This window comes from Nannospalax galili, unplaced genomic scaffold, assembly GCF_000622305.1.
Source record: "Nannospalax galili isolate Female #2095 unplaced genomic scaffold, S.galili_v1.0 scaffold632, whole genome shotgun sequence".
In the NCBI taxonomy this organism is placed as follows: Eukaryota; Metazoa; Chordata; class Mammalia; order Rodentia; family Spalacidae; genus Nannospalax; species Nannospalax galili.
The window spans coordinates 832,492-857,978 of NW_008332816.1; the positions used below are offsets into that span (position 1 = coordinate 832,492).

At 51.9% G+C, this 25,487-nt stretch overlaps 3 protein-coding genes across 11 annotated transcripts in view; 1 reads left to right on the top strand and 2 right to left on the bottom strand.

Moving 5' to 3' along the window:
* Tmc4 (transmembrane channel like 4) overlaps positions 1-4,157 on the bottom strand; it is a 13,997-nt gene extending 9,840 nt beyond the window's left edge. Inside the window, exons 1-5 of the mRNA XM_017796804.1 lie at positions 4,071-4,157; positions 3,233-3,452; positions 1,205-1,350; positions 775-1,007; positions 500-621 (exon numbers count right to left, since the gene is read on the bottom strand). Of these exons, the coding sequence (XP_017652293.1) occupies positions 500-621; positions 775-1,007; positions 1,205-1,350; positions 3,233-3,452; positions 4,071-4,143 (794 nt within the window). The 5' untranslated portion in view covers positions 4,144-4,157. The remainder of the gene's footprint in view (positions 1-499; positions 622-774; positions 1,008-1,204; positions 1,351-3,232; positions 3,453-4,070) is intronic.
* A 267-nt stretch (positions 4,158-4,424) lies between these two features.
* Positions 4,425-19,394, bottom strand: Mboat7 (membrane bound O-acyltransferase domain containing 7). 4 transcript variants are annotated; one of them, XM_008827750.3, is made up of 8 exons: positions 19,261-19,394; positions 18,491-18,569; positions 18,256-18,385; positions 17,655-17,781; positions 13,352-13,511; positions 10,437-10,797; positions 8,664-8,840; positions 4,425-5,430 (listed from the first exon to the last, which is right to left on the bottom strand). In XM_008827750.3, the coding sequence occupies exons 2-8, from the start codon at positions 18,564-18,566 to the stop codon at positions 5,040-5,042; spliced, it is 1,422 nt and encodes a 473-aa protein (XP_008825972.1). In that variant the 5' UTR covers positions 18,567-18,569; positions 19,261-19,394; the 3' UTR covers positions 4,425-5,039. The 4 variants fall into 4 exon arrangements, with proteins under 4 accessions (XP_008825972.1, XP_008825974.1, XP_008825973.1 ...); XM_008827752.2 differs by lacking the exon at positions 19,261-19,394 and adding an exon at positions 19,087-19,244; XM_008827751.2 differs by lacking the exon at positions 19,261-19,394 and adding an exon at positions 18,831-19,076.
* Positions 19,302-25,487, top strand: Tsen34 (tRNA splicing endonuclease subunit 34). Of its 6 annotated transcripts, none has more exons than XM_008827747.3 (5): positions 19,302-19,429; positions 21,334-21,580; positions 21,734-21,980; positions 22,117-22,374; positions 25,237-25,487. In XM_008827747.3, the coding sequence occupies exons 2-5, from the start codon at positions 21,338-21,340 to the stop codon at positions 25,422-25,424; spliced, it is 936 nt and encodes a 311-aa protein (XP_008825969.1). In that variant the 5' UTR covers positions 19,302-19,429; positions 21,334-21,337; the 3' UTR covers positions 25,425-25,487. The 6 variants fall into 6 exon arrangements, with proteins under 6 accessions (XP_008825969.1, XP_008825970.1, XP_029416791.1 ...); XM_008827748.3 differs by lacking the exon at positions 19,302-19,429 and adding an exon at positions 19,770-19,881; XM_029560931.1 differs by lacking the exon at positions 19,302-19,429 and adding an exon at positions 20,254-20,277.

Sequence of the window (25,487 nt, forward strand, 5' to 3'; positions counted from 1 at the left end):
TAAAATTGTATTTAAATTTTATTTATTTTATTATTACTATCTTTAAATTTTATTTTAAATTTTATGTGCATGAGTGTATTGCCTACATGGAAAGGCACCCATGTCCTGCAAAACCTGAGGAGGCCAGAAGAGGGCAACAGATTCCCTTGAAATGGAGTTTTGACAGTTGTCAGCCAGTGTTGGGGGCCAGTCTTCCACCATAAAAGCTAGTGCTCTTAACCAGTGATCCATTTCTCTAGTCCCTTGTTTTGTTGTTGCTACTTTTTGTTTTCATTTTGAGACAAGGTCTCACTATGTAGCCCAGATTGACCTTGAACTCAAAATAATTCTCCTGCCTCAGCTGCCCAAACAATGAGATAACAAGTTTGGGCCTCCACACCTAGCTTGAAAATAGACTTCAATTCAGAGGAAAGGAATGCTGGGGATTCTAGGGGAGGGGGCTTGTGACCCCCTCTGCGTGCTCCCTTCCTGTCAGAGTCAGGATATGGGTGTCACTGACCGGTGCAGGATGAGCAGCAGGTAGATGAGGCCGAGGGCAAAGACGGAGCACAGGTAGGTGGTGGCCAGGTAGGAACGGGGTGGGTAGAATCCGTAGAATAGAGGGGACCACTCTAGGTAACCCTGGGGAGGGAGAGGCAGAGCAGGGGTCATTGTGGGTGGAGGCAGGGCATGTGGCATTGGGAATCCAGGCCCGAGGGTCAAGACCTCAAGCACCAGGCTGTAAGACACCAGGCTGTAGAAATGAGGGGGTCCCTTGGGGACCATGGCACCCACCTCTCCAGAGAGCAAGTTGAAGAGTTGGGTGGGGAAGGTGACCAGGCCCTTGGTGTCAGGGGTATAGGGACCACAGGGTGAGGGGATGTCATGGTCAGGGGGACCAGGAGGAGCTCCTTCCAACCAAGTGGGGATCAGCTTCATGCAGATGTTAACCATAGATGCTGCCAGGTTGAGAAACAGCAGGAATCGCAGCAGGGAAAAGTAGGACTCAGTGCCCGCGCCAAACTGGCCTGCAGAGGGCAGCAGAGAGGCCTTGGGTTCCTCACCAGTACAGCTGGACCCAGAGTCCTGCCCCAGCCCTCCTCCCTCAGACCCAGGGATCCAGGCCCCAGCCCTCCTCCCTCAGACCTAGGGATCCAGGTCCCAGCCCTCCTCCCTCAGACCCAAGGGTCCAGGCACCACCCCCTTCCTTCAAACCCCATCGCACCCCCAATCCTCTTTAGTGTCCATGCCCAGGGCTGTATAGTTTGAAAGCCTTGCTTCATCTTCTCCTTGGTCTTGGAAAACTGTTGGGTCCAGTGGGCAGCCCTCGAATCAGAGCCATAGGCCACCTGCTCTGTAGCCTGGCTCTTCCTGGAAGGGACACAAAGTTAGACAAGGAAAATGAAGGGCTTGGAAACTACAAACTGGGAACCACCCAAAGATAGAAACAACCCAATACAATGGGTACATAAATTGTGGTACAACCCAATACATTGGGTACATAAATTGTGGCATGACCCAATACAATGGGTACATAAATTGTGGTACGACCCAATACAATGGGTACATAAATTGTGGTACTACCCAATACAATGGGTACGTAAATTGTGGTATACTGTATTCATAATGTGAAATTCTCTAGAAATAAAAAGTAGCTGGTTATGGTGGTGCAGTCCTTTAATGCCAGCACTCAAGAGGGAAGAGACAGGTGGCTCTCTGTGAGTTCGAGGCCAGCCTGGTTTGCATAGCAAGTTCCAAGCCAGCCAAGGCTACATAGTGAGACCCTGTCTCAAACATTTTTTTTTTTTTTGGTCTTTTTCGAGACAGGGTCTCCCTGTAGCCCCAGCTGTCCTGGATTCACTATGGAGACCAGGCTGGCCTCGAACTCACAGAGATCCACCTGCCTCTGCCTTCTGAGTGCTGGGATTAAAGGTGTGTGCCACCACACCCGGCAAAATAAACATTTTATGTATAAGAAGCCAGGCACAAAAAGATCGAGCCCTGAGTGGTGCACAGTTGTAAGCCCACCAGTGGCAAGACTGAGGTGGGAGGATTGGGAGTTCCAGGACAGGTTGGGAAAATTACTGAGAACTTTTTAAAGGAAAAGTAAGGAAAGATTGGGGTCTGTGGGATGTGATGACTCCCACCTGCAGTCCCCTCACTTGGGAGGTAGAGGCAGGAGGATCACTGCAAGTTTGAGGTCAGCTTGGGCTACATAGTGAGTTCCAGGACAGCCTGGGTTACAGAGTGAGACCCTATCAGAAAGAAAGAAAAGAAAGAAAGAAAGAAAGAAAGGAGAAGGAAGGAAGAAAGAGAAAGAAAGAAAGAAAAGAAAGAAGGGAGGGAGGGAGGAAAGAAGGAAGAAAGAGAAGGGGGGAAGGAAGGAGGGAAGGAGGGAAGGAAGGAAGGAAGGACGTGAAAGAAAGAAAACAAAATAAAAAACTGGGGCTGTAGAGATGGCTCAGCAACTCAAGTCTGACCCTCAGAATCCACACGGTGGAAGAAAAGAGCTCCTGGAAGTTGTCCTCTGACCTCCACAGAAAGCCATGGCACGTAGACACACACACACACCACACACACACACACACACACACACACACACACACACACACACACACACCCCAGAGAGAGAGACAGAGAGACAGAGAGAAATGTAAAAAATAAACTAATAGGGGCTGGAGAGATGGCTCAGCAGTTAAGAGCACTTGCTGAGTACCTGGGTTTGATTCCCAGCACCCACAGGCAGCTAACAACCATCTGAAAATCCAGTTCCAGGGGATTTGATGCCATCTTCTGACTTCCGAATACAGGCAATACACTCATACACATAAAATAAAAATACTAATATTAAAAATAAAAAAACATTAAAAGCCGGGCATTGTGGTGCACACCTTTAATCCCAGCACTCGGGAGGCAGAGGCAGGTGGATCCCTGTGAGTTTGAGGCCAGCCTGGTCTACATAGTGAGTTCCAGGTCAGCTGGGGCTACAGGGAGACCCTGTCTCAAAAAGACCAAAAAAAAAAAACGTTAAAAATAAACAACTAAACAAACAACAAACCTCCAAAAAGGAGAGAAGGAAGGTTGGGAGAGAGGGAAGGGACAAAATGAAAAAAAAAAAAAAAAGAATAAAGCCTGCCTGATTCTAGTAACATAAAGTTCAGAGCAAGCCCAGTGAAACTGCCTGGCTGGTGGCAAGGCCATAAAGAAAATAATCTACTGAGGTCAGGGTGCGTCCTGAGAAGAGGGGCCTTACCTGTGTGCTCGCCTGGCCTGCATAGGCCAGGGAAGCTCCCGGGAAGGGAGGGATTGCAGCAGCTCCAGTTGAGGGCCTTCTACAAAGGCCTGGGTGCTCCTTCCTTCACTGCCACCCTCCTCATCCAGTGTCCCCCAAGGGAGCACACCAGGACCACGGTAGCGGAGAGTAGCAGCACTCGGAAGCTCACTCAGCACAGAGGCCAGTGACCATCTGGGGCCTGAGAACAGAGGGCTGGGAAAACCCAGGAAGCCAGGCCGGAGACCTCCTCCCTCAGACCCAGGGTCCCACACTCTGGCCAACCCTCCTCCCTCAGACCCAGAGTCCTGGCCCCAGCCCTCCTCCCTCAGACTCAAGGGGTCCAGGCCTCAGCCCTCCTCCCTTGGAACCCAGGGTCCCAGACTCCAGCCCTTCTCCCTCAGACTCAGGGGCTGCAGGCCCTGGCCTTTTCCTTGCAGACCCTTTTTAGAATCCCGAGCCTCTGATTTCATTGGTTCCCGGCATCCATACTGTGAGTGTCCTCCCCAGGGACCCAGGTGTGGACCCCAGGTCCCTTCTACCCTAAGGGTGAGTCCAGACTTCAACTTCCTGTTCTCTTGCTAAAGAGGCTGGGGCCCGGCCCCTCCCATATCTGATACCAAGGAGCCAACTCTTGGTTCTCTCCCTGCAAGACTACAACCTAGGCTTACGGATTGTACCTCCTTGGGGTTACCAGTTTCTGGTTTCCTTCTCAGGAAACCCAGGACATGGAATCTTTCCCCTTTTGCCTAGAGGCCCAGCCTCCTCTCTCATCAAGGCCTGAAGGCTAGGTGGGTCTGACCTCCCCCATCTCTCCCACCTGTTCTGGCCACCTGGGACCTTGACCAGTCCCTGGAGGGGCCCCAAGCTTCCCAGGCTCGATTTTCTTCCATGTTTCTGGGTGCACCTGTTGCTTCCGTCTCTAGAGGCCCCCAGGGCTGGGACTGCCCTAAGTGAGGGAGGTGCCAGAGGCAGGGCTGTACCTGGCCACTAGGTGGCCTGGAATCAGTATAGTATACTTCTTATGAACTTAGGCCTCTGCTTTGAAATGTCTCCTGGGAATTGAAGTCCTGATGGCCTCCAGTCAGACTTCATGGCAGTCAGGACCACAGTATACCACACTGGCACCCTGGGCTGTTTCCCTGTTGATTTATTGCCCGCAAATACACTCAAAACAGATGTGTAACACTTTATTGGGAAAAATGTATACATTCTGCCCTTAATAGGCCAAGGATATCACAGGGTGGCAAGTGTGTAGGGGCCTAGAAGTGGCTCAGATGGAGGCTGTAGAGCACGTTTCCCCCAACCCCCGGGGGCTGCCCACTTGCACCTCAGTTTCCCCTTTAGGAAGTGTTAGGGTAATATTCTCTGAAATACTGATTTAATGGGATAAAAACAAGAGGAAGAGGTTCCTCTCCTCTCCCAGAACCTGGCCCTGAAGCTCCTGCTCCAAGACCCACAAGTTTGTCCAAGATGCCACACGACCATCTGCCAAGGCATATGTGGGAAGTACAGCTCTCTGACTACCTGAAGAAGGGCAGACAGCAAGGACAGGAGTGCACAGTAATACCCTGATGTCAGTGGAGGGAGGTTCAGGGAGCAGGGAGGGCCTGAGGGAAGGGTACCCCAGCTTTGTTTAAGTCAGAGGCAGGAGAGTTAGCTGGGAAGAGGGAATCCTCTCCAGGCTCCTAGCCAACTAGGGGACTTTGCTGGGGAAGGAGATGGCAGCCCGGTTCACAGAATTCCCAGGCAAAAGCTTGGGCTGGTTGGCAGGAGAGCGCACTGTAGCTCATTCCTCCCGGAGCTTTTCCTGGGCCTGGCTGGTGGTGGCCTGGGATGCCACCTTCCTCCTGCTGGGGCTGCCTCCACCCAAAGCTAGCCCCAGCCCAAGGCAGGCCAGAGCCAGGAAATGGATGCAGAAGTAGATGGAGGACCAGTACCGGAGTGTGTCGCCCATGGAGAGGAGCACGAAGCCCATGCACATGTAGTCGTAGGCGCGCATCTTCAGGAACCAGTGCACCCAGTCCCAGGCCTGCTGGCCCTTGGGGCTCAGCCGTCCCCGCAAGGCTGACTCCAAACAGCCCTCAGCGGCCAGGCACAGAGGGATGGTCATGAAGCTTAGGTAGTAGCCAGGGTGAAGGCCGTGCCAGTAGGCGCTCAGCAGCATGGTCCAGGCGCTCCTGGGGGAAGGGATTGTGAGAATCAGGGCGCAGGAGTCCAGGCTTCAGGTCTCCACTGTCTCAAGCCCCACTTCCTCAGACCCATGAGTCCAGGCCCAAGTTCTCCCTCTTCAGCCCAATGCTGCAGTCCCAGCCCTCTACCTTCAGAACCAGGGGTACAGACCTCAGTCTTCCTCTTTCGGACCAGAAATACAGACCCTGGCTCTCCTTCCTCAGACCCAGGAGTCCAGGCTCAGTCCTACTCCTGGTGTCCTGATGGCTGAGGAGGATTTGAAGCTGTTGTTTTGTTTCTGTGTCCTGGGGATTGATCGGGACTCTGTACAAGCTAGGCACATGCTCCACCACTGAGCTACACCCGGTGTTCTGAGCTGGCTTTGGGCTCCTTCCCCTTCCATCATCAACTAGCCTCAGTTCTTCTGCAGTTCCCAGCAAAGCTATCCTTGCCTTTAAGACTTAATGTAGTAGTTAGTTGCAGTGACACACATCTTTAATCCCAGCAAGCAGGAGGCAGAGGAAGGTAGAGGTCTGTGAGTTCAAGGCCAGCCTGATCTACATAGCTATTTCCAGGCCAGCCAAAAAGCAGAGAGAAAAAAAAAATTAGTCCTGGTCTGGAGAGATGGCTCAACGGTTAAAGCACTTGCTGGTCTTACAGTGAGGACCCACGTTCAGTTCCTAGCACCCATATGATGGCTCACAACCTCTTTAACTGTAGTTCTAGGGACTCTGACGCCCTCTTCTGATCTCCACAAGCACCATGCATGCACATGGTGCACATACATACATGCAGGGAAAATACACATAGTGAATAAAAATAAATCTTAAAAAAAAAAGAAAGACTTTATGTCTTATTTTTCAGGGCCCTTCCACCCTCAGAATTAAGAAATCCAATTCCTGATCTCATGATGTGGTTCCTGGCCCAGCATCTGTATCAGTGGACTTGTCAGAACTATAAACCTTCTGCCTGATCTCAGAGGCTAAGCAGGGCTGGGCTTGGTTAGTACTTGGATAAGAGAAATACAAGTTCTCAGGACCCATTTATCCCATGTGAAATCCTGGGTATAAGCCAGGCATAGTGGCACACATCTGTAATCTTGGCACTTGGGGACTGAGGCAGGAGGATCATAAGTTTCAGGCCAGCCTGGCCTACATAGTCAGATGCTATCTCAGAGAAAACAAACAAAGTACAAACCTACTAGAATTTCAATTTCAGACTGGCCATTTGCTCTCTGGTAGACCAACTACCTGGTATGAGAGACAGCTTCAGCTAGATTCCCTACTACTAAAATAGAAAAAGAAGGCCACAGAGGGATGCCTGACCCCTCCCTGAACCTGGATCCCCTATTCTTGCTGCTTTCTGGGAGCCCAGCTACCCCCTCCCACCACTTGTTTCCCACAGAACTCCAGTACCAGAAATCTCAGCCTCTTTTCTGTTTTGCTTTGTATTTTGGGACAGGCTCTCACTTCGTAGCCCAAGCTGGCCCCAACTCTCAATCCTCCTGCCTCAGCCTCCCCAGTGCTGAGATTACAGGCACGCAACACCAGTGGTTGGCCCTAGCATCCTTTTGCTATCAGGATCTAGGAACGTAATTCTCAGCTTGCTAAGACTCAGAAATCTCCAGGTTTGGGTCTGGGGAGATGGCTTGGGGTACAAGCCTGAGGACCAGAGATCAGAAATCCATGCAAATGCCAGGTAGGTATGTCAGCCCATCTATAATTCCAGCCTTGAAAGGCAGAGACAGGAGATCCCCAGAGCAAGAGGGCTAGCAAAGACTCCCCATATCTCTGTGGGGTCTGGTTTTGACCGAGAGACCCTGCCTCAATAAGGTGGAAGACCCATCAAGGAAGATCCGGGCCTGGAACTCACAACCCTCCTGCCTTCACCCCGAGTGCTGTAATGACAGGTGAGCCCTAGCCTGTCTGGCTTCAGTGTTCAGTTCTAACACCAACTTCTCCTCAGGTACCAGCATCACATTACTATCTGCCTCTCCAATGACCCCAGGAGGATAGCCGATAGCCACCTCATAGTTAATGAGATGAAACTCAAGCCTCGCTTCTTCCTTAACACATATCTCCACAAATCCCTCCTGCTACGTCTCCCCTTTCTGGGGAAAGGCTTTTCTGGGCCCGCGGTCACTGACCTGCTGCCTGGGAAACAGGCCTCATTTCTCTGCTCCCACTGTACACTCTAAGCCCTGACCTGTTCTTCCTCTCAAATCTACCTCTCTGGAAAGGTGGCCTAGGCCTTAAGAGCACTGGCTGCTCTTGCAGAGGACCAGGATTCTGTTCTCAGCACCCGCATGGTGGCTAACAACTAGCTGTAACTTCAGTTCCTGGGGATCCAACGCCTTTTTCTGGCCTCCAAGGGCTTTACACGCATGTAGTGCACTTACACAAATGCAGGAAAAACACTCATAAAAAAAAATAGTAAAAAATAGTAAAATATTTTTAAAAATTGAAACAAAAACCAGAAACAAATCTGAAAAGCAACCAACACCCTATCATAGCACTTGCTTTTCAAGACACCATATTTAGCGTATTTCACACTGCATCTAAATCTTCCTATCAACCTATAAAACAGTTTATGCCCCTTTAACAATAGAGGAGGGGCTGCAGAGACGATGGTTTAGTGGTTAAGAGCACTGGCTGCTCTTGCAGAGAATCCCAGTTCAGTTCCCAGAAACCACATGGCAGATAATAACTGTCTTTTTAAAAAAATGTTTTGTGTATGTGTGTATTCCCTGAATGTATGTAAGTGTGCCCATGCCATGCAATGCCCTCGGAGAACAGATGAGGCCATTGGATCCCCTGGAACTGGAGTTACAGACAATTGTTAGCTGCCATGTAGGTGCTGGGATTAGAACCCGGGTCTTCTGCAAGAACAGCCAGTATTCCTAAAGTGCTGAGCCGTCTCCAGCCCGATAGCTAATAAACGTCTTTAACTCCAGTTCCAAGGGATCCTATGCCCTCCTCTGACCTCTGCAGACACTGAATGCATAAGCACACACATGCTGGCAAAACACTCATACACATAAAATAAAAATAAAAAAAAATTTAAAAAAGAGGAAACAGGTCATTCAATTCCTCAAAGTTTTTCAACAGTCTGCAAAGATGATTCCGAAAACTCTGACCACATTGTTGAATGCAGTTGACCTTATGCCCCAGAGATTTACTCCAGTAAGCCCGAGAAACTACAACTTCCACAAGCGTCAGGACAACAGGTGGGGCTCCCTCACCTCAGAACATAGGAGCGGGCAGGTGCGCTCTTGTAGATGTACTGTGCCAGCCACCACTGTACCGTCATGTTCCAGTACCGCATGCCATCCCGCACCCGCACGCAGAAGTCTGTACCATAGCAGTCGATGTTACGGATGGTCTCATAGTCGTACTCCAGGGAAGCCGCATTCTCCGGACTGGGGGGGGTGGAGGATGAGGGTGGGGACAGACATGCAGCTCAGCCAGGCCCCTCCTGACGCCTGCTTCTGTCCCTTACCCGGATGCTAAACGGGATTCTGGCCAGGCAACAGCTCCCTCTCTCTCTCTCCAAGGCTGTGACTTGCTAGGGCCACAGGAGTGGATAGGCCAGAGGGAGCCAGATAGGTGGGTAGGGGCACAGTTCACTAACAGTGGAGTGCTCTGGGTAACTAGTGGGGTATGACACAGTCACAAAAAGCCTTGAGAGGCTATGGTCGTTAAGCTATGAAGTCCGTTAGCAACCAATCTCAGTATATTTTCAGAATAGTTTCTCAGTATGGCTCCCTCAGAACTGTGGGACAGAGTGGTTGGTAGAGAAAGTGGTTTATGGTTGCTAGGGTGATGTTCTAGGCCTTGTGAGTCTCACATCTCTGTTGTTAGGAAAATGGCATTCCTTAGCAACAAGGCCTAGCTGTTCAGAAAAACTTCCAGAACAGGCCTCTTTCGTGGTCCCTGTGATTGAGAAGTGTCATCTCCAGAAATAATAGAGGTTTCCAGATCCCTGATGCCAACACTGTCAGTGCTGGAGAGCATGTGTGGCCCATCTGAACCCCCAGTGACTTCTGATTACCAGAGGGAACCAATTCCTTAGAAGTGGGGCTCTGGAAATTTACAACAGCTTTTAATCTCTGCCTGACTTCTCTGAGGGGTACCCTCTCTCTAGCAGCTGAAGATCCACCCATGGTTACTAGGGCAGTGCTCATAAGTTCACGTGGGGTGCCACTACCCCCCAAACAGGATGGCAGTTTTTACAACTAGGGGGTGGCACAACCCTAGTAACACAGGACTGGTACTAAGCAGGACTATGAAAGTCCTGTAGATACTAGTTTTGACTCACCTAGCAACGACGAAGGTGCTGCGGGGGGCTTACTAGTAAAGAGTTTACTCTTAGTAATGGGAGGAGGGTGACCTGTGGCTGCTGGGAATGGGGCTCCCCCAGCTGGAGGAGAGCAAAGATGCTTAGAAACAGGGCAACTGGGAGCTGCTGTGATAATTAACATCCCATAATGAGGGGAGAGAGACAGGCAGTTCAGAGGGCGTATTCCACAGCCACAAAGAGCAGGACTTTTGGCAAGGAGCAAACCACAGTTGCTAGGGATACAGCTTCCTTAGCAAAGAGGGGCTATTCAGTTGCTAAGGAACTGTTTCCCCAGCAAATGAAGATGACCCACTACCAGAGGATGGCATCTCCAGCAACCAAGAACAACCTGGTTCTTGGGGTGACACTTTCCTGGCAACATGGGGCAGACACGTGGTTGCTAAGATACCACTTTCCTCTCCCTAGCAACAGAGGGCAATTAGCCACACTGAGGGGTGACAAGTGCTAGCAACAAGGGGCAGTCTGTAGGTACCAGGAACACAGCTTTCCCAAGTGACCACGGAAGGCTGGTGAAAGTCACCAGGGGGGCAATACACTGCCAGCCACAGGTGGTGGCCCTGCCCCCTGCTCCCGCTCTCCTCCCTGCTAGGGGCAGAGCCAGCCCTTGGTGGTGGGCCCTGCTGGGTCTTGGGAAGCCTCCCTCCCACCGCCTGACCTGCTGGGGGGTGGGCATTGGAGAGTGGGGCCGCCCCCGGCTCGGGCTTTGGCGGCCACAGGGTAGGCCCCGAAGCCCGCGGCAATGCAGCCGCACTCGGCCGCAATCCAGGCCACGTAGAAGCGCATGCGGAAGGCGAAGAAGACCGGGATCATGTAGAAGAGGCGGGTGGGCAGCGGGCGGGCGTAGAAGGCGTCCTCGCGCACGGCTTCCAGCGGGAAGAGGTGGGAGGACAGCAGGAAGAGCAGGCCAAACAGCGGAGCTGGCCAGGCACGGCGCAGCAGGGGCCGCAGGCTGGGCACAGCCCCCGGGAAGGGCTGCTCCAGCCAGTCCAGGTAGGTGCGGTAGCGGAAGAAAGGGCCTGTGGAGGGTGGGGAGGGGTAGGTGGTCAAAGACTGTGTGTCTGAACCCACTGAGAAGGTCCCTGGGAGGGAGAAAGGGGGGCAGGGGGAGGAGGAAGAGGAGGAGGAGGAAGAGGAAGAGAAGTAGGATGTGGGAAGAAGAGAAAGAAGGGGGGGAGAGGGAGGAGGAGAAGGGAGAAGGGGAGCAGGGGGTGGAGGAGGAGGAGTCTAGTCATGCTTTATATATGTAATTCATATTGCTACAACATATTCAAGATATAGAAGCCAAAACGAACTAGTAACCAGTGCAATGAGACAAATCCACTAGGAGCTTGGGTGTCACTGCACTGGCAAATTGCCATAAAAGTTTCTAGGCTTACATATTCCACTGTGCACCAATAAGTGTTGAGACCAGTTCCTGCGCACAGACTGCAAAGAGAGGAGCACTGGCATAGTCAGACCTGCCAGAAAAATCTACTAAGGCCACAGATGTTGAGAAAAAGGAGAAAGAAGAAAGGAGGAGGAGGAGGAGGAAGGGGAGGAGGAGGAGGGGGAGAGGGAGGAGGAAGAAGGGGAAGAGGAGGGGGAGACGGAGGAGGATGAGGGCAGTTTGTGGGTAGAGAAGAGGGGCAAAACTAGAGTGAGGAGACAGGCCCAGAGGGATGGGGAACTAGAGCCTAGGGGAAGACAAAGGACTGAACCTGGAGATGGGTGAGCTTGGTGTGAGTCACAGGTAGAGCAGTATTAGAGTGACAGGCCTGACAGGTGTAAGGAAAGGGATTTATTTACTCTCAGGAGATTAGGAAACCACTGTTTCTTGATGTGTAGTCCTGGCTGGCTTGGAACTCACTATGCAGAGCTGGTTCCTGGACACTTTCCATAAGCTCCCTCTGGCTTCTGACAGGCTTGGGTGGTGGAGGGGAGACAATGAGGGGAAGGAGGTGCTGAGGTTCCTGAGATACAGTGGTGTGTAGAGTGGGGAGGGTGAGGGGCCTGACTGAGGGACAGATGCTGAAAGTCCTTGTATGATCACAAGAGACCACATGTGTGGGATTCCATCTATAAGAAAAGTCCAGAAGAGGCATATTTATAGACAGAAGTCAATTAGTGGTTTCCAGGGATGGATGAGGTTTGGTGTTGATAAGTAGAGTGGGTAGGTGTTCCTTTTCAAGGAGATGAAGCTGTTCTGCGAACAAGTGCATATTGGTGATGGTTGCATAACTCTAGGGAGACACTAAAAGCCAGGAGTTACTTATATGTTTTAAGTAGGTGGATATATAAACAACAGCTCCATAAGGCTCTAGTAAGAAAAAGAAAACCTGAGCTGGGTATGGTGGCGCACGCTTTTGATCCCTGGGAGGCAGAGGCAGGTGGGTCTGTGAGATTGAGGCTAGCCTGGTCTATACAGTGAGTTCCAGGTCAGCCAGGGCTACAGAGAGATCCTGTCTCAAAAAGACCAAAAATAAATAAATAAGGAAGGAAGGAAGGAAGGAAGGAAGGAAGGAAGGAAGAAAAGAAGAAAGAAAACCAGGCTATGGAAGGTAGCTCAGTGGTGGAATGTTTGCCTAGCATGCACAGACTCTGGGTTTGTCCCCAGTACCACAAAACAACAAAACAAACAACCTGGCAGACATGGTAGCACATGCCTGATAATCCCAGCTCCTGGGAGGCTGAAGCAGAAGGGTTGTGAGTTCTAGGCCTGCCTGGGCTATACAGAGAGACCCTGTCTCAAATAAAAACAAAGGAACAGGGCCAGCCAGATGGCTCAGTGGATAGAGGCACTTGTGTGAAGGCCTGATCACCTGAGTTTGATCACTGATTCCCACAAAGTGACAGGAGAGAACCCATTCCCAAGAGTGGTCCTCTGAGCGCCACATGCATGCCATGGCATACATGTACTTGTGTACACACACACACACACACACACACACACACACACACACACAATAAATACTAAAAATTTTAAAAGAATAGCTTATGAGGTAGGACTGGAGATACAGCTGTTTAGCACGCATGAAACCCTGGGTTCAGTCCTCATCAAATTAACTCAGCATGATGATTTTCTGAGCTAGGTTAGGTGGCACAAACATGTGATCTTACCACCCAGAAGGCTGAGAAAGGACGATAGAAAGTTCAAGGCCTACTCATGAAACATAGACACCTTGCCTCAAAATAAAAAGGTTTAAAGAAAAAAAGGCAGGATCGGAGGGCTGGGGCTATAACTCAGTGGTCAAGCATGTGTCTGGCATCCACGAGGCCTTAGGTTTAATCCTTAGTAGTGTTCCACCCCCTCAAAGAAAGGAAAGGTATTTTCTGAAACTGAATATAGACCCTGAACCGTGACCGTCTATTCAGAATCACCAGACTCCCACAGCCCTAGCTCCTTTCTTTCCCCTACTGGCCCCCAACAGGAGAAAAGGAAGCAATCTCTATAGCTCTGGCCCTACAATCAGTACAGGACAGCAGGTGGGAAAGTACAGGGGTAGCCTGGGATGGGGTGCAGAACACACAACGGGCAAGGGACTCAGGATCGAGTGAGGGGCAGAGGCAGCTGTGCTGGGCTGACCTACTTACCTGTCATGATTCCCACGTAGCAGTAGCTGTAGTTGAGCGTTTCCATCAAGGAGGGAACGTCAGGCAGGAGGCCCATGGTGGGCTCCTTGCTGAAGCCTGAGGCCATTTCCTTCCTCTGGGCCAGATGCAGGTCCTGGACTTCACTGGCCAGACTCACCAGCTGAGGGAAGAGAGAGGGAGGTGGGTGGGTCCTTTTCATACTCTGTTCAGCCTGTAGCTGGGGCTGAGCTCCCACCCCACAGGTGACACTGCATATCCAGACAGGTGGAAAGATGCTCTCGCTGGTGGCCACATCCAGGGCTAAGCCCCAGTCCTCTTCTGTTTTGTCTTTACCTGCTTTCACACAATTCTATAGTCCCCTGACCCTTGTGTGTGTGTTTGTCTGTCTCTCTGACACAGGGCCTTTCATATGCTAGGCAAGTGCTGTACCATTCAGCTCCACTCTGAATTTTTTGTTTTGTTTAGGTTTTTTTTTTTTTAATTTTATTATTTTTATTTTATGTGTATTCGTGTATTGCCTGCATGTAGGTAAGTGCACCTGTGTTGTGCAATTCCCACAGAGGTCAGAAGAGGCTGTTGGATCCCCTGGAGTTACGGACAGTTGTTAGCTTCCATGTGGGTGCTGGGATTTGAACCCAGGTCTTCTGCAAGAACAACCAGTGTTCTTAACCGCTGAGCCATCTCTCTAGCCCCTTGTTTAGCTTTTTGAGACAGGGTCTCACTGTGTAGTCATGGCTGGCTTGGAACTTGCTATATAGCCCAGGCTGGCCTTGAAGTCACAGAGATCCTGCCTGGATCTATCTCAGTGCTGGGATTAAAAGCCTGTACCACCATGCCTGGCCCTACCTTTAAATTTTTTAAATTTCATGTGTATGAGTGTTTTGCCTTCATGTATGCAAATGCACCACATGTGTGTAAAGTCTACAGAGGACAGAAGAGGGTGTCAAATCCCCTGGAAATGGAGCTGCTGACATCTGTGGGTGTTAGGAACCCAACAGGGATCCTCCACAAGAGCTGCTAATGTTCCTAACCACTGAGCTACCTCTCCAGCTCCCCCCACCATTCTTAATTTTTCTATTTTTTTCTGGACACAGGATCTCCCTGTAGCCCCAGCTGGCCTGGAATACACTCTGTAGACCAGGCTGGCCTCAGTCTCAAAAAGAGATCCACTTGCCCCTGCCACTCTAGTGCTGGGGTCAGAGGTGTGCATCATGCCTGGCTCACATTTTAAAATCTGGACGCAGGGGTCCGGCTAAATGGCCCAGGCTGTCCTTGAACTCACTTCTGTAGCTCAGGCAGGCCTTGAACTTGCCATGCCTCTCTAACTCAGCCTTCTGAGGAGCTGAGACTGCGGAGCCGTACAAGGCCCAGCTTGTCCGTTGCTTTTTGACTCCTCTATGGGGCTGATGCTGTCCTAAATGCCTTTCCTCATCTGCTCTACCTGGTGAGCTACTCACCCAGAGCCAAAGCCCAGCAGGCGGATGAAGGCAAGAGACTGAAGCTAGGGATTCTCTGGGGACCCTTTTCCTTCTAGGTTCCACAAGAAGCAGTCCTCCCAATCTTCACCCCCAATAAGTGTCCAGCTCCTGTTCCAGGATTCCTGCATAATTCTCCCGCCATCCTACCCACACCACTGTGAATAAAAATTCTTTATGTTATCCTGAAAGCAACATTTTCTATGGTAACTGTGTCACCTATATACAGCCCACAGTATGAATCAAGCTGGCTCCAATCACCTGACTTGGTTGGTTTTTGTTGTATTTGTTGAGACAGGCTGTAAATTATGTAGGGATGATCTATTTTAAAAAATAATATATTCTTTTTTTCTTTTAAATGTGCATGACTGTTTTGCTTGCATGTATGTAAGCGCACCAGTGTCATGCAGTGCCCCAACAGGTCAGATGAGAGTGCCAGACCCCCAGCTACTGGCATTTTGGACAGCTGTTAGCTGCCATGTGGGTGCTGGGAATTGAACCTGGGTCCTCTGCAAGAGTAGTCAGTGCTCTTAATTGCTGAGCCATCTCTTCAGCTCTATAGAGGATGATATTTTAAAAAATATTTAAAATTTTTTTGTCTTTTTGCAACAGGGTCTCCCTGTAGCCCCAGCTGGCCTGGAACTTGCCATGTAGACCAGGCTGGCTTCAAACTAACAAAGATCTGCCTGCCTCTGCCTCCTGAGTGCTGGGACTAAAGGCATGGAAAATTTTTTATTTTTATTTTCTGTGTGTATTTTGCCTGCATGTACATATGTGTACCATGTGTGTGCCTGGTGCCCACAGAGGCCAGAAGAGGGTGCTGGATCCCATGGAACTGAAGTTACAGATGGCTATAAGCCACCATGTGGGTGCTGGGAACTGAACCCAGGTCCTCTGCAAGAGCAGCACTTGTTCTTAACTGAGTCATCTTTCCAACCCATTAGGGATGATTTTGAATTCCTGATCCTTCTGCCTCCATTTCCCAAGTGCATCACCACACCCGGCTTTTGGTTTATTCTTTTTTGTTTGCTTTCAGACATGGTCTCACTCTGTAGCCCAGGCTAGCCTCAAACTGGAGGCAATTCTCTTGCCCTACCTCCCCAAGTGTTGGGATTACAGGTGTGAACCACCAAGCCAGCTAGTCACCTGACCTTTGAAAATAAGACTCCATTTCAATCCATCTCACCCTGCTCCATGTCAATTCTCCCTTATGCATTCAAGATGAATTATCATTTTGTTATTATTTTTTGACAGGGTCTCACTGTGTATCTGTGGCTGGCTAGGACCTATATATCCCAGGCTTGAGCTCACAGAGATCTGCCTTTCTCTGCCTTGCAAGTGCTGGGATTAAAGATGTGTGCCACCACACCCAGCCAAGATGAATTATTATTATTATTATTATTATTATTATTATTAGTGTTTTTGAGACAGGGTCTCCCTGTAGCCCCAGCTGACCTGGAACTATGTAGACCAGGCTGGCCTTGAACTCACAGAGATCCACCTGCCTCTGCCTCCCGAGTGCTGGGACTAAAGGCATGCGCCACTACGCCCAGCAATGAATTATTTTTAAACAGGTAAAATTGGTCACATCTGTCTCCTGGCAATAAACCAAAAACCTTCTTCTAGTGGGATCATGGCCCCTATAGAAGAAGTGCAAACTTTTCACCCTGGCCAACAAAACCTGTGCTTTGCTGCCCACTCCCATGCGTCCTTCAGAAAGTGATGTGGCAGGCATAGTCTGTGCCTCATATGCTGGTCCACACATATCCTGAAAGGCTCTGCTTCCAACGCTCAGCTAATCAACCCCTGCCCACCACTGAGCTCACAGTAAGAACAAAGAATGCTGGAGAGGGGGCTGGAGAGATGGCTCAGTAGTTACGAGTGCTGGCTGCTCTTGCAGGGGACCTGGGTTCTGTTCTCAGCACCCATATGGTGGTAACAACTATGACTCCAGTTCCAGGAGATCTGATGTCCTTCTCTGGCCTCTGTGGACATTGCACACACATGGTACACATACATATATGCAGGCAAAACACTCATACACATTAAAAAAAAAAAAAAAAAAAAAAATTCGGATAACATGAATGCAGGAGAGACCAGCTCTCAACTTTGCAGAACTGTCCACATACAGGTCACTGGAGCCCAGAACATAGCAAAAACTTACCACTGTTTAGGTCTGGGTCGGGGTCTGAGAGTCTGTTTCTCCCATCTTCCCGCTGATTGAGTGTCAGACCCAAGACTGAGGGTGTAGCTCAGTTGGTTGACTGCTTCCCTAGTGTGTGTGAGGCCCTTGGTTTGATCCCCAGCACCACTTAACCAGACATGGTGGTACCTGCCTATAATCCCAGCACTTGGGAGGAACAAAAGTTCCAGGTGATCTTTGGGTACATCACAGTGAGTCTGAGGTCAACACAGGGTACTACAAGAAACCCTGTCTAAAAAAAGACTAGACTTGGCAGGCCCAGCTTTGTGCCCTTGGGCCAGAAACTTTATCTCCAGAGTTTTTCCTCCTTTGTAGGAGGACTTGCTATAGACTCAAGAAGAGCTTGTTGGCAAAGCATGCTGGACAGGTATCTCCAGGTGTGCCAAATGGCTTGTGATAAAGCCCTTTCTTGATCCTAGAATGGGTGAAGAGGTGAAAACCTGCTTCAGTATATGTCAAAGGTGAATCCTGTCCCCAGGCAGAGGAGAAGTTCTATGCTTAGGGTTCAAGGTTTGTGAGAGATAAAATCCAAGGCCTGACCACCAAGAGAAAGCCTGGGAAATACAGGGGGGAGGCCAAACTGGCTCTCAGGGTAAGTGCAGGGGGGAGGGTCTGGGAGGCTCACCTTCAGTGTCAGGAGCAGCTGGACAGCGTTCGTGAAGGGCGTGGGAGTGGGCAGGCCCAGCAGGCTGAGGGCTCGGAAGAAGAGGAGGTAGGAAAAGGTCCAGGCGAGAGCCAAGGCGTGACAGGAGCTGGGGCAGAGGTGGCAGGTCATTGTGTTGGACATGGGAACCTCAGCCTCTGTTTCTTTCTCTCCAGAGCCTAGCTTCAAATCCTCCCCATCTCTCCCCATTCAGACAGAAAAGAGGAGGGCAGAGAGAGGACCAGGGCACGGCGGCAGGACTGAAGAGCCCTGGCCATATGGAAATGCACAGCCACAGAGAAGGAAGGGTGAAGAAGGGTTCCGATGACATTTCAGCCCTTCACAGGAACCCGGGACTCAAGGCAGGGGTGTGATGATTGTGGCTGCCTATGGCATGGATAAAGAGGACTGGGGCACACACAGAGGATCAAGAAGATCCGAGAACACGGTGAGAGAGGAAGGAAAAGAGCCAAGACACAAAGAGACAAGTAGATAAAAAGGAGACATCCAGGGACTGATGGAAGATTTGAAGAGGAACAGGTTGTTCTCCTCTCTGTTCTCCCCCTCTCCACCCAGTTCTCACCAGGGCTGGGCCTGAATGAGGGCCCAGGTTCCCAAGATGGTGATCAGAGAATGCAAAGTGTGGGGGCCACAGGTGAATAAGGTGAGCCCCAGGCCCACAGCTGCCGCCCCCCATCTCTTCAGCCCAGGTCCTGCAAGGAAAAGGGACAGAATAAGCCTGGAACCTTCCAGGGGAGGGAGAACCCCACCCCAACTCCCTCACCCTAATTTTCCACTGGGGGGGGGGCCTGACTCACCAGCTTTCTTAAAGAGGAAGCCGATGGGGATGGAGATAAGAAGAACCACTAGATAGGTCCACTCTTCGGGTGTCATGGTCTGCGGGAGGAAGGGCTCTTAGTGAGAACCCAAGGTTCCAGTCCCTTCCTCTTTTGAGCAGAGTAGAATCTCCTCCGATTGAGAGCCCAGGCCTCCGGCTCTGAGTTCCCACCTCCTTCCAGTACCCAGCAATCCAGCTCCTAGCTCCACTCTTGCCAAGAAATCAAAGCTACTCTCCAACACCCCCCAAGCCCTCTCCATCCCAGAAAATAACCTCTTACAAGACCGTCCAGAGACAGTGCAGGAATTCATAACACCCACCTTCTCCTGCTTTGAGGATCCAGGAACCCTCTAGACTCCTGTCTGGATTCCTTCATCCCCTCTATCTGGGAAGACCCAAGAACTCGAGATCCCCCACACCCGCCCAGACCGGAAGAACCCAGGGCATCTAGGCTCCACTTCTCTCCGGAGCCTAGGCTCCTTTTCTACCCAGACCCTCGACAGGAGGAAGCAGTGACCCTGGCGGATCTGCAAGCTCCCTCCGCAGTCCCAAGCCCCGCACAGCGCAGTCCCGAACCTCGCGCAGCGCAGCCCAGCGTGGACCGGATCCTGCCCCAGCAGAGCCACAGGCGGTTACGCCACCGGGCCTGGCCACGCTCCTGGCGCTGTCCCCTCACCCTGCCACCCTCCGATCGCCAGCGATGCCGCCGTGCAACCCCACCCGGTCCCGGGCACCCCCGGCCCGGCCCACCTGAGTGCCCCGCCGGCCAACAGGCAGCGGAGCAGCCCTAGTTCCGGTCCGCAGCGGCTCCGGCCACGCCTCCCCCGCTCTGCACGCCCCCGCACCGCCTGCTCTTGGGGGAGCCGCAGGGCTGCGCCGTCCAGACCCCGGGGCGCAGCCGCCGACGTGCTTCAGCCAGGTAAGGACAGAAGGCAGAGCACGAATCCGCAACTGGATCCGGGCCGCGTTGCTTCTGCGAGGCCCGAGGCAAGGAGCCCCTAGTACGTGTGGGGGCGGGGCTTGAGGTCAGAGAGGCGGGGCCTGGAGCGCGGTTCGGAAAGAGGCGGGGCCTGGAGCGCGGCGTTCGGAAAGAGGCGGGGCCTCAGCTTCGGGTTCTTTCGGGTGCCGTCAGGCGTTCAGACTCACGGCTTGGAGGCGGGGCCACATGCTTCGGCTTTCTTGGGATAGCCGAATTCTATAGTCAGCGTTTGGAATTAGCCGGGCGTCACAGAGGCGACCGGATGTGGGCGGGGCCACATGCTGCGGCTTTCTTCGGAGATAGTTGGAATTAGGCGGGGTCAAACTTCGGCAGAATTTGGGCGGGGCCACATGCTTTGGTTTACTTCGGAATTAACCAAGAGAAACTCGGCGGTAAGTGGGCGGGGCCACATGTTTCCGCTTGCGTCGAATAGTTAAGGTGACTGTGAAATGCAGGCAAGGCCTCAAGGCTTGGCTTAGTTTTGGAAAAACTCGGGTGTAAGTAAACTTCGTTTAGTGATAGACAGAGCCAGCAGCTTCTCCAAACATCGAGCCCTGTCTTCAGGAGGAAGGCGGAGCCATAGAAGACCTGAAAAAGGCGATGAGCGGGATAAAGGGGCGGAGCTGAAGTGACCCAAGGGGGTGGGACCCTGACTAGGGGCGGGGCGAAAGCGACCTAAGGGGGCAGGACCGAAGCGACCTAAGGGGGGGAGGGGCTTGGGGTTTGGGGCGGGGCCAGGGCAATGACCCTCAAGTTCCCAAGTTGCGAAACCCGGGCGGCCCGGAGAGGTAGGCCGCGCGTGCCCCAGGTTTCCCGCTTCGCTGACGTGACCCGATGACGACTGACGCCGGTGGTCGGCAGGGTGGGGGTAGGCACAGCAGTCGGGGACGCGCCACGTAGGGACTGGCTCCGCCCGGACTGACAGTTGGCGTTGGCCAGGACTTCCTGGCCCTGCCCGAGGACAGTGGGACAGGCCAAGAGGAAGCACGGACGCGGACCGAGCGCTGCTGGGACAGCGGGTGCGCAGGGGGCAGGACCTCCGGTTGTGGGGTTCAGTCGTGGGCGGGAACTCCAGTGGAAGGGCAGGGGGTGGGTGGGGCCACAGCCGATGGATTGACTGGAGCAGGGGAGGCTCAGAAGCCGAACCTCTAGCGACCGGGGGTGGGGGGGGCGGGGCTGTTTCGAGGAGCCGAGCTCCTCCGATTGCATTCGGCAGTCGAGCGGGAATCACCCGAACCCCGAATCCTCGGTGTTTGGAAGGAGGCGGGGCTTCCGATTGGGTGGAGCCGAGGATGCCCAAACCTCGCCTCGAAGCCTGGGTACACAAGATGGAGCGGTGGTTTCGGTCCACGAAGGTCTGACTCGAATGAGAAGGCGGGAAAGGCCAAATTTGAAGATCCGAAAGGGGTGGGGGCTGGTTTCCCAGTTTCTAGAAGAGGGTGTGGCCTGGGAAAATCCCTACCCCACGCTTGGGGGTGGGGAATGTTCCGAGATCTGTGGGACACAGCCGAAGGAAGACATCCGCTTTGCGAAGAAGGTGGCGCACAGATGCTCAATTAGGAGAGGGCGCCGCACCGCGGTTTCTGTCCGGGGCCACATGGCATGCAGGGTAGCGTGGACAGAGTTGTTGGTGACTGCGAGTTAAAGGCGGGGCAGAACCGTGGGACCCGGGAGGGGGCGTGGCCTGGCCGGAGATGGGCGGTGTTTGGCCCGGGACGCAGGTGGGAAGTCTGGCCCCGCCCCCTCGCTCTCAGGGGCGGGGCCTCGCTTGCCCTGGGGGCGTGGAAGGCTGGGGACGGCCCCCGGGTTGTCTGGCTGGCTGCAAGCCCCCCGACTCTCTGCAGGAGGATGCTGGTGGTGGAGGTTGCCAATGGCCGCTCGCTGGTGTGGGGAGCCGAGGCCGTGCAGGCGCTGCGGGAACGCCTGGGGGTCGGGGGCCGCACTGTAGGTGCCCTGCCCCGCGGGCCCCGCCAGAACTCGCGCCTGGGCCTCCCGCTGCTGCTCCTGCCCGAAGAGGCCCGACTCCTGGCCGAGATAGGCGCTGTGACCCTCGTCAGCGCCCCGCGCCCAGATCCTCGCAGCCATGGCTTGGTAAGACCTGCAGGGCCCCCGAGGTGGGAAGGCCTGGGAGTCCTGTCCTGGAAGGACGATGTGGGGAGGGGTGGGGTCTGGATTCCTGTCTTCCCAAGTGACTTTCCCCGAAACCGGCGGTGTGCTGGGGTTCCACTTAATTTCACTTCCCAGGCTCTGGCATCGTTCAAACGCCAGCAAGAGCAGAGTTTCCAGGAGCAGAGCACGTTGGCTGCAGAGGCCCGTGAGAACCGTCGTCAGGAGCTCCTAGAGAAGATCGCCGAGGGCCAGGCTGCCAAGAAGCAGAGGCTAGAACAGGATTCAGGGGCCGACGAGAGCCAAGAGGCTGGGGGAAGCAAACCTGCCCAAGGGAGTGAGACCAACAGTGATAGGCAGGCTTCTGGGGAGCAAGAGGTGGCAGGTGAGTGTGGGGTTTGGAGTTAGGAGCCGAGGTAGGAGAGGACGAAGCTTTGGGGAGTTTAGGTCCGGGTTTTCGAGGATGAGGACGAGAAGATTGTGCCTCTTGGATTCATTAAATTCTTATGTACTTTCCCCAGGATCCTCTTCTCCCCAACCAGGGCCTTCAAATGGGGTGACCCCTTTGCCCAGATCTGCCCTGCTTATCCAGCTGGCCACAGCCAGGCCTCGACCAGTGAAGGCTAAGCCTCTGGACTGGCGTGTGCAGTCCAAAGACTGGCCCCATGCTGGCCGCCCTGCCCACGAGCTGCGCTACAGCATCTACAGAGACCTGTGGGAGAGAGGCTTCTTTCTCAGCGCTGCAGGGAAGTTTGGTGGTGACTTCCTGGTGTATCCTGGTGAGTTGGAAGTCTGGTGGGTGTGCCTTTCCTGGTGTTCTGCATTTTCTCACTGTCTCCCCTCTTAGCCACTGAAGCCTAGAAACGGACTGCAAACAAACGCATGGGCACTCTCATGTTCACGTGGAGGGCGCTTCGGTAGCTGTTCTGCTCTGTCAGGGTCTCACTATGTAGCCAAGACTAGCAGAATTTTCTGAGTAACACAAGCTGGACTTGAGCTCAGCATCCTCCTTCCTCAGCCTCCCAAGTGCTGTGGTTATAGACATGCAGGACCATACCTGCCTTGGTTTAGTAACTTATTAAACGCTTTCTTTGATCTAGAAGATTTGCTTACAGATCTTTATATACATATATATTATATGTATATAAGTATATTCAGGGCTGGAGAGATGGCTTAGTGTTTAAGAGCACTGACTGCTCTTGCAGAGGACCCGAGTTTGATTCCCAGCACCCACATTGTGGCTCAACCACCTATAACTCAAGTTCAGGGGATCTGATATCCTCTCCTGTCCCCTGAAGGAATTAGGCATGCACAAGATGCACATACATAACATATAGGCAAAAATGTCCATACACATAACTACATATTTTAAAAATTGGAAAAAATGGGGCTGGAGAGATGACTCAGTGGTTAAGAGGAGCACTGGCTATTTTTGCAGAGGACCCAGGTTTGAATCCCAGCACCCACATGGCAGCTAACAACTGTCTGTAACTCCAGGTCCAGGGGATCTGATACCCTCTTCTGTCCAAGAGCACAACACAGGTGCACTTACGTATAAGCAGGTATAACATTCATACACATAAAACAAAAATAAATAAAAAGTTTTAAAAAACTGAAAATGTGTATGGTAGGTTATATTTTAACGTAGATATGTAACTGTATGCATGTCATGTATATAGCCTTGAACTTTGTGCTCTGGCTGGGTTTGGGGATCATGCCTACAATCCCAACTACTTGGGACACTGAAGCAGAATTACTGGAGCTGAGGAGTTAAAAACCAATATGTGGCATAGTGAGATTCTTGTCTCCAGACAAAGTCACTCGAGGTTAAAATAATTAGGTTAAAGCCAGTCATGGTGGCACACGCCTGTAGTCTCAGCACTTGGAGGCAGAGGCAGGTGGATCTCTGTGAGTTCAAGGTCAGCCTGGTCTACATAGTGAGTTCCAGGACAGCTGGGGCTGCAGGGAGACCCTGCTTCAAAAAGACAAAAAAAAACAAAAAAAAACCCAAAAAACCCAAACAAAATAATTAGGTTAAATCAGTTAATTACCTTGTCCTACACATTTGTTATTTTTTTGACACAAGATCTCACTAAGCTGGCACCTGACTCACCATTTTATAGTCTGAGGTGGTCTTGCCTCAGTCTCCTCAGTCGTAGCATAACAAAGACGTGCGTCCACACCCTGCTCCAACCCTATACATTAAACACAGCTAAATATTTAGTTCTGGTTTCTTTTTTTTTTTTTTAAATTTTACATGTATGAGTGTATTGCCTGTATGTGTGTAAGTGCATCCGTATTGTGCTGTGCCCAAGGAGGTCAGAAGAGGGTGTCTGAGCCCCTGGAACTGGAGTTACAGATGGTTGTTAACTACCATGTGGTTACTGGGACTTGATCCCTGGTCCTCTGCAAGGTCAGTCAGTGCTCTTAACTGCTGCTCCATCTCTCTAGCTCTTCTCTCTTTTTTTCTCGCTCTCCCCCCCCCTTTTTTTTTTGGTCTTTTTTTGAGACAGGGTCTCCCAGTAGCCCCCAGCTGGCCTGGAACTCACTGTGTAGACCAGGCTGGCCTTGAACTCACAGAGATCTGCCTACCTTTGCCTCCTGAGTGCTGGGATTAAAGGTGTGCACCAACATATCTGGCTTCTCTTTTTTTAATAGTGTTGTATGTCATTTAGTCTGGCTTCAAACCTACATGTGTTCCTATCTCTGCACCTCAAGTGCTGGGGTAGTTATCATGAATGAACAACCGTGCCTAGCCCTGACCAATTAGTTCTAATAGGCCAATATTTCTGGAATGGTAAGTGCTCAATGCACTGGGTAGTGAGAGAATCCTTCCTTGCCTTCTATACAGTAGCATTCAGAGTCTGAATCATGAGAACCCTTGACTCCATGTAGTAGCATTCAGAGTCTGAATCACTTTGTTTCTACATTAAAAGTTGCTAAGCCTTGGGGCTGGAGAGATGGCCCCGCAGTTGAGAGTGCTTGCTGATCTTGCAGAGGACTTGGGTTTGTTCCCAGCACCCATGTGGCAGCACATAACTGTCTATAACTCTAGTTCCAGGGGATCTGATACCCTGTTCTGGGCTCTGTGGGTAGCAGATACACATGTGGTACACATAGATGCATGCAGGCAAAATACTCATTCACATAAAATAAAAGTAAATTACAAGTCTCTAGGAAAAGAGTTACAGGATTAATTTCTCAAGCATTTTGGCATTCCCATTTCAGCTGACTGAGGCATGGTAACAACCAGAGATGCCTGGCTCCTCGCTGGGTGCTCACCTGAATCCCAGCTGCTAGGCTGGGCCTTGTTTTAGGGATACAGTGACTTTAGAATATCACAGTCTTACCATGTAGGCCTATAATGCCAACTACTTGGGAGGCTAAGGCAGGAGGATTAGGTCAAGGCCAGCCTGGGTTACACAGCAAGTTCAAGATCAGCACGGGCAACTTAGACTGTCTTAGAAAGATAAGAGGGCTAGGCATGTAGCTCAGTATAGAAGTCTCACCTAGTGGATACAAGGCCCTGGCTTCCATACCGAGCACTGCAAAGAAACTAAAATGGAAATAAATAAAATCCCATGTTGGCATTCCTACCCAGCCCCCTTCAGAAGGGAACTGCTATGTCTGTCTCCTCGTAGGTGACCCACTGCGCTTCCATGCTCACTACATTGCTCAGTGCTGGGCGGCTGAGGACCCCATCCCACTGCAGGACCTGGTCTCTGCTGGCCGCCTGGGAACCAGCGTCAGGAAGACACTGCTGCTCTGCTCCCCTCAGCCTGATGGTAAGGTGGTCTACACCTCCCTGCAGTGGGCCAGCCTGCAGTGAGCATCGCAGACCCAGGAGCTGTGGCTGAGTGTGGTGAGAGCCTTCCTGGATGGTCATCTCCCG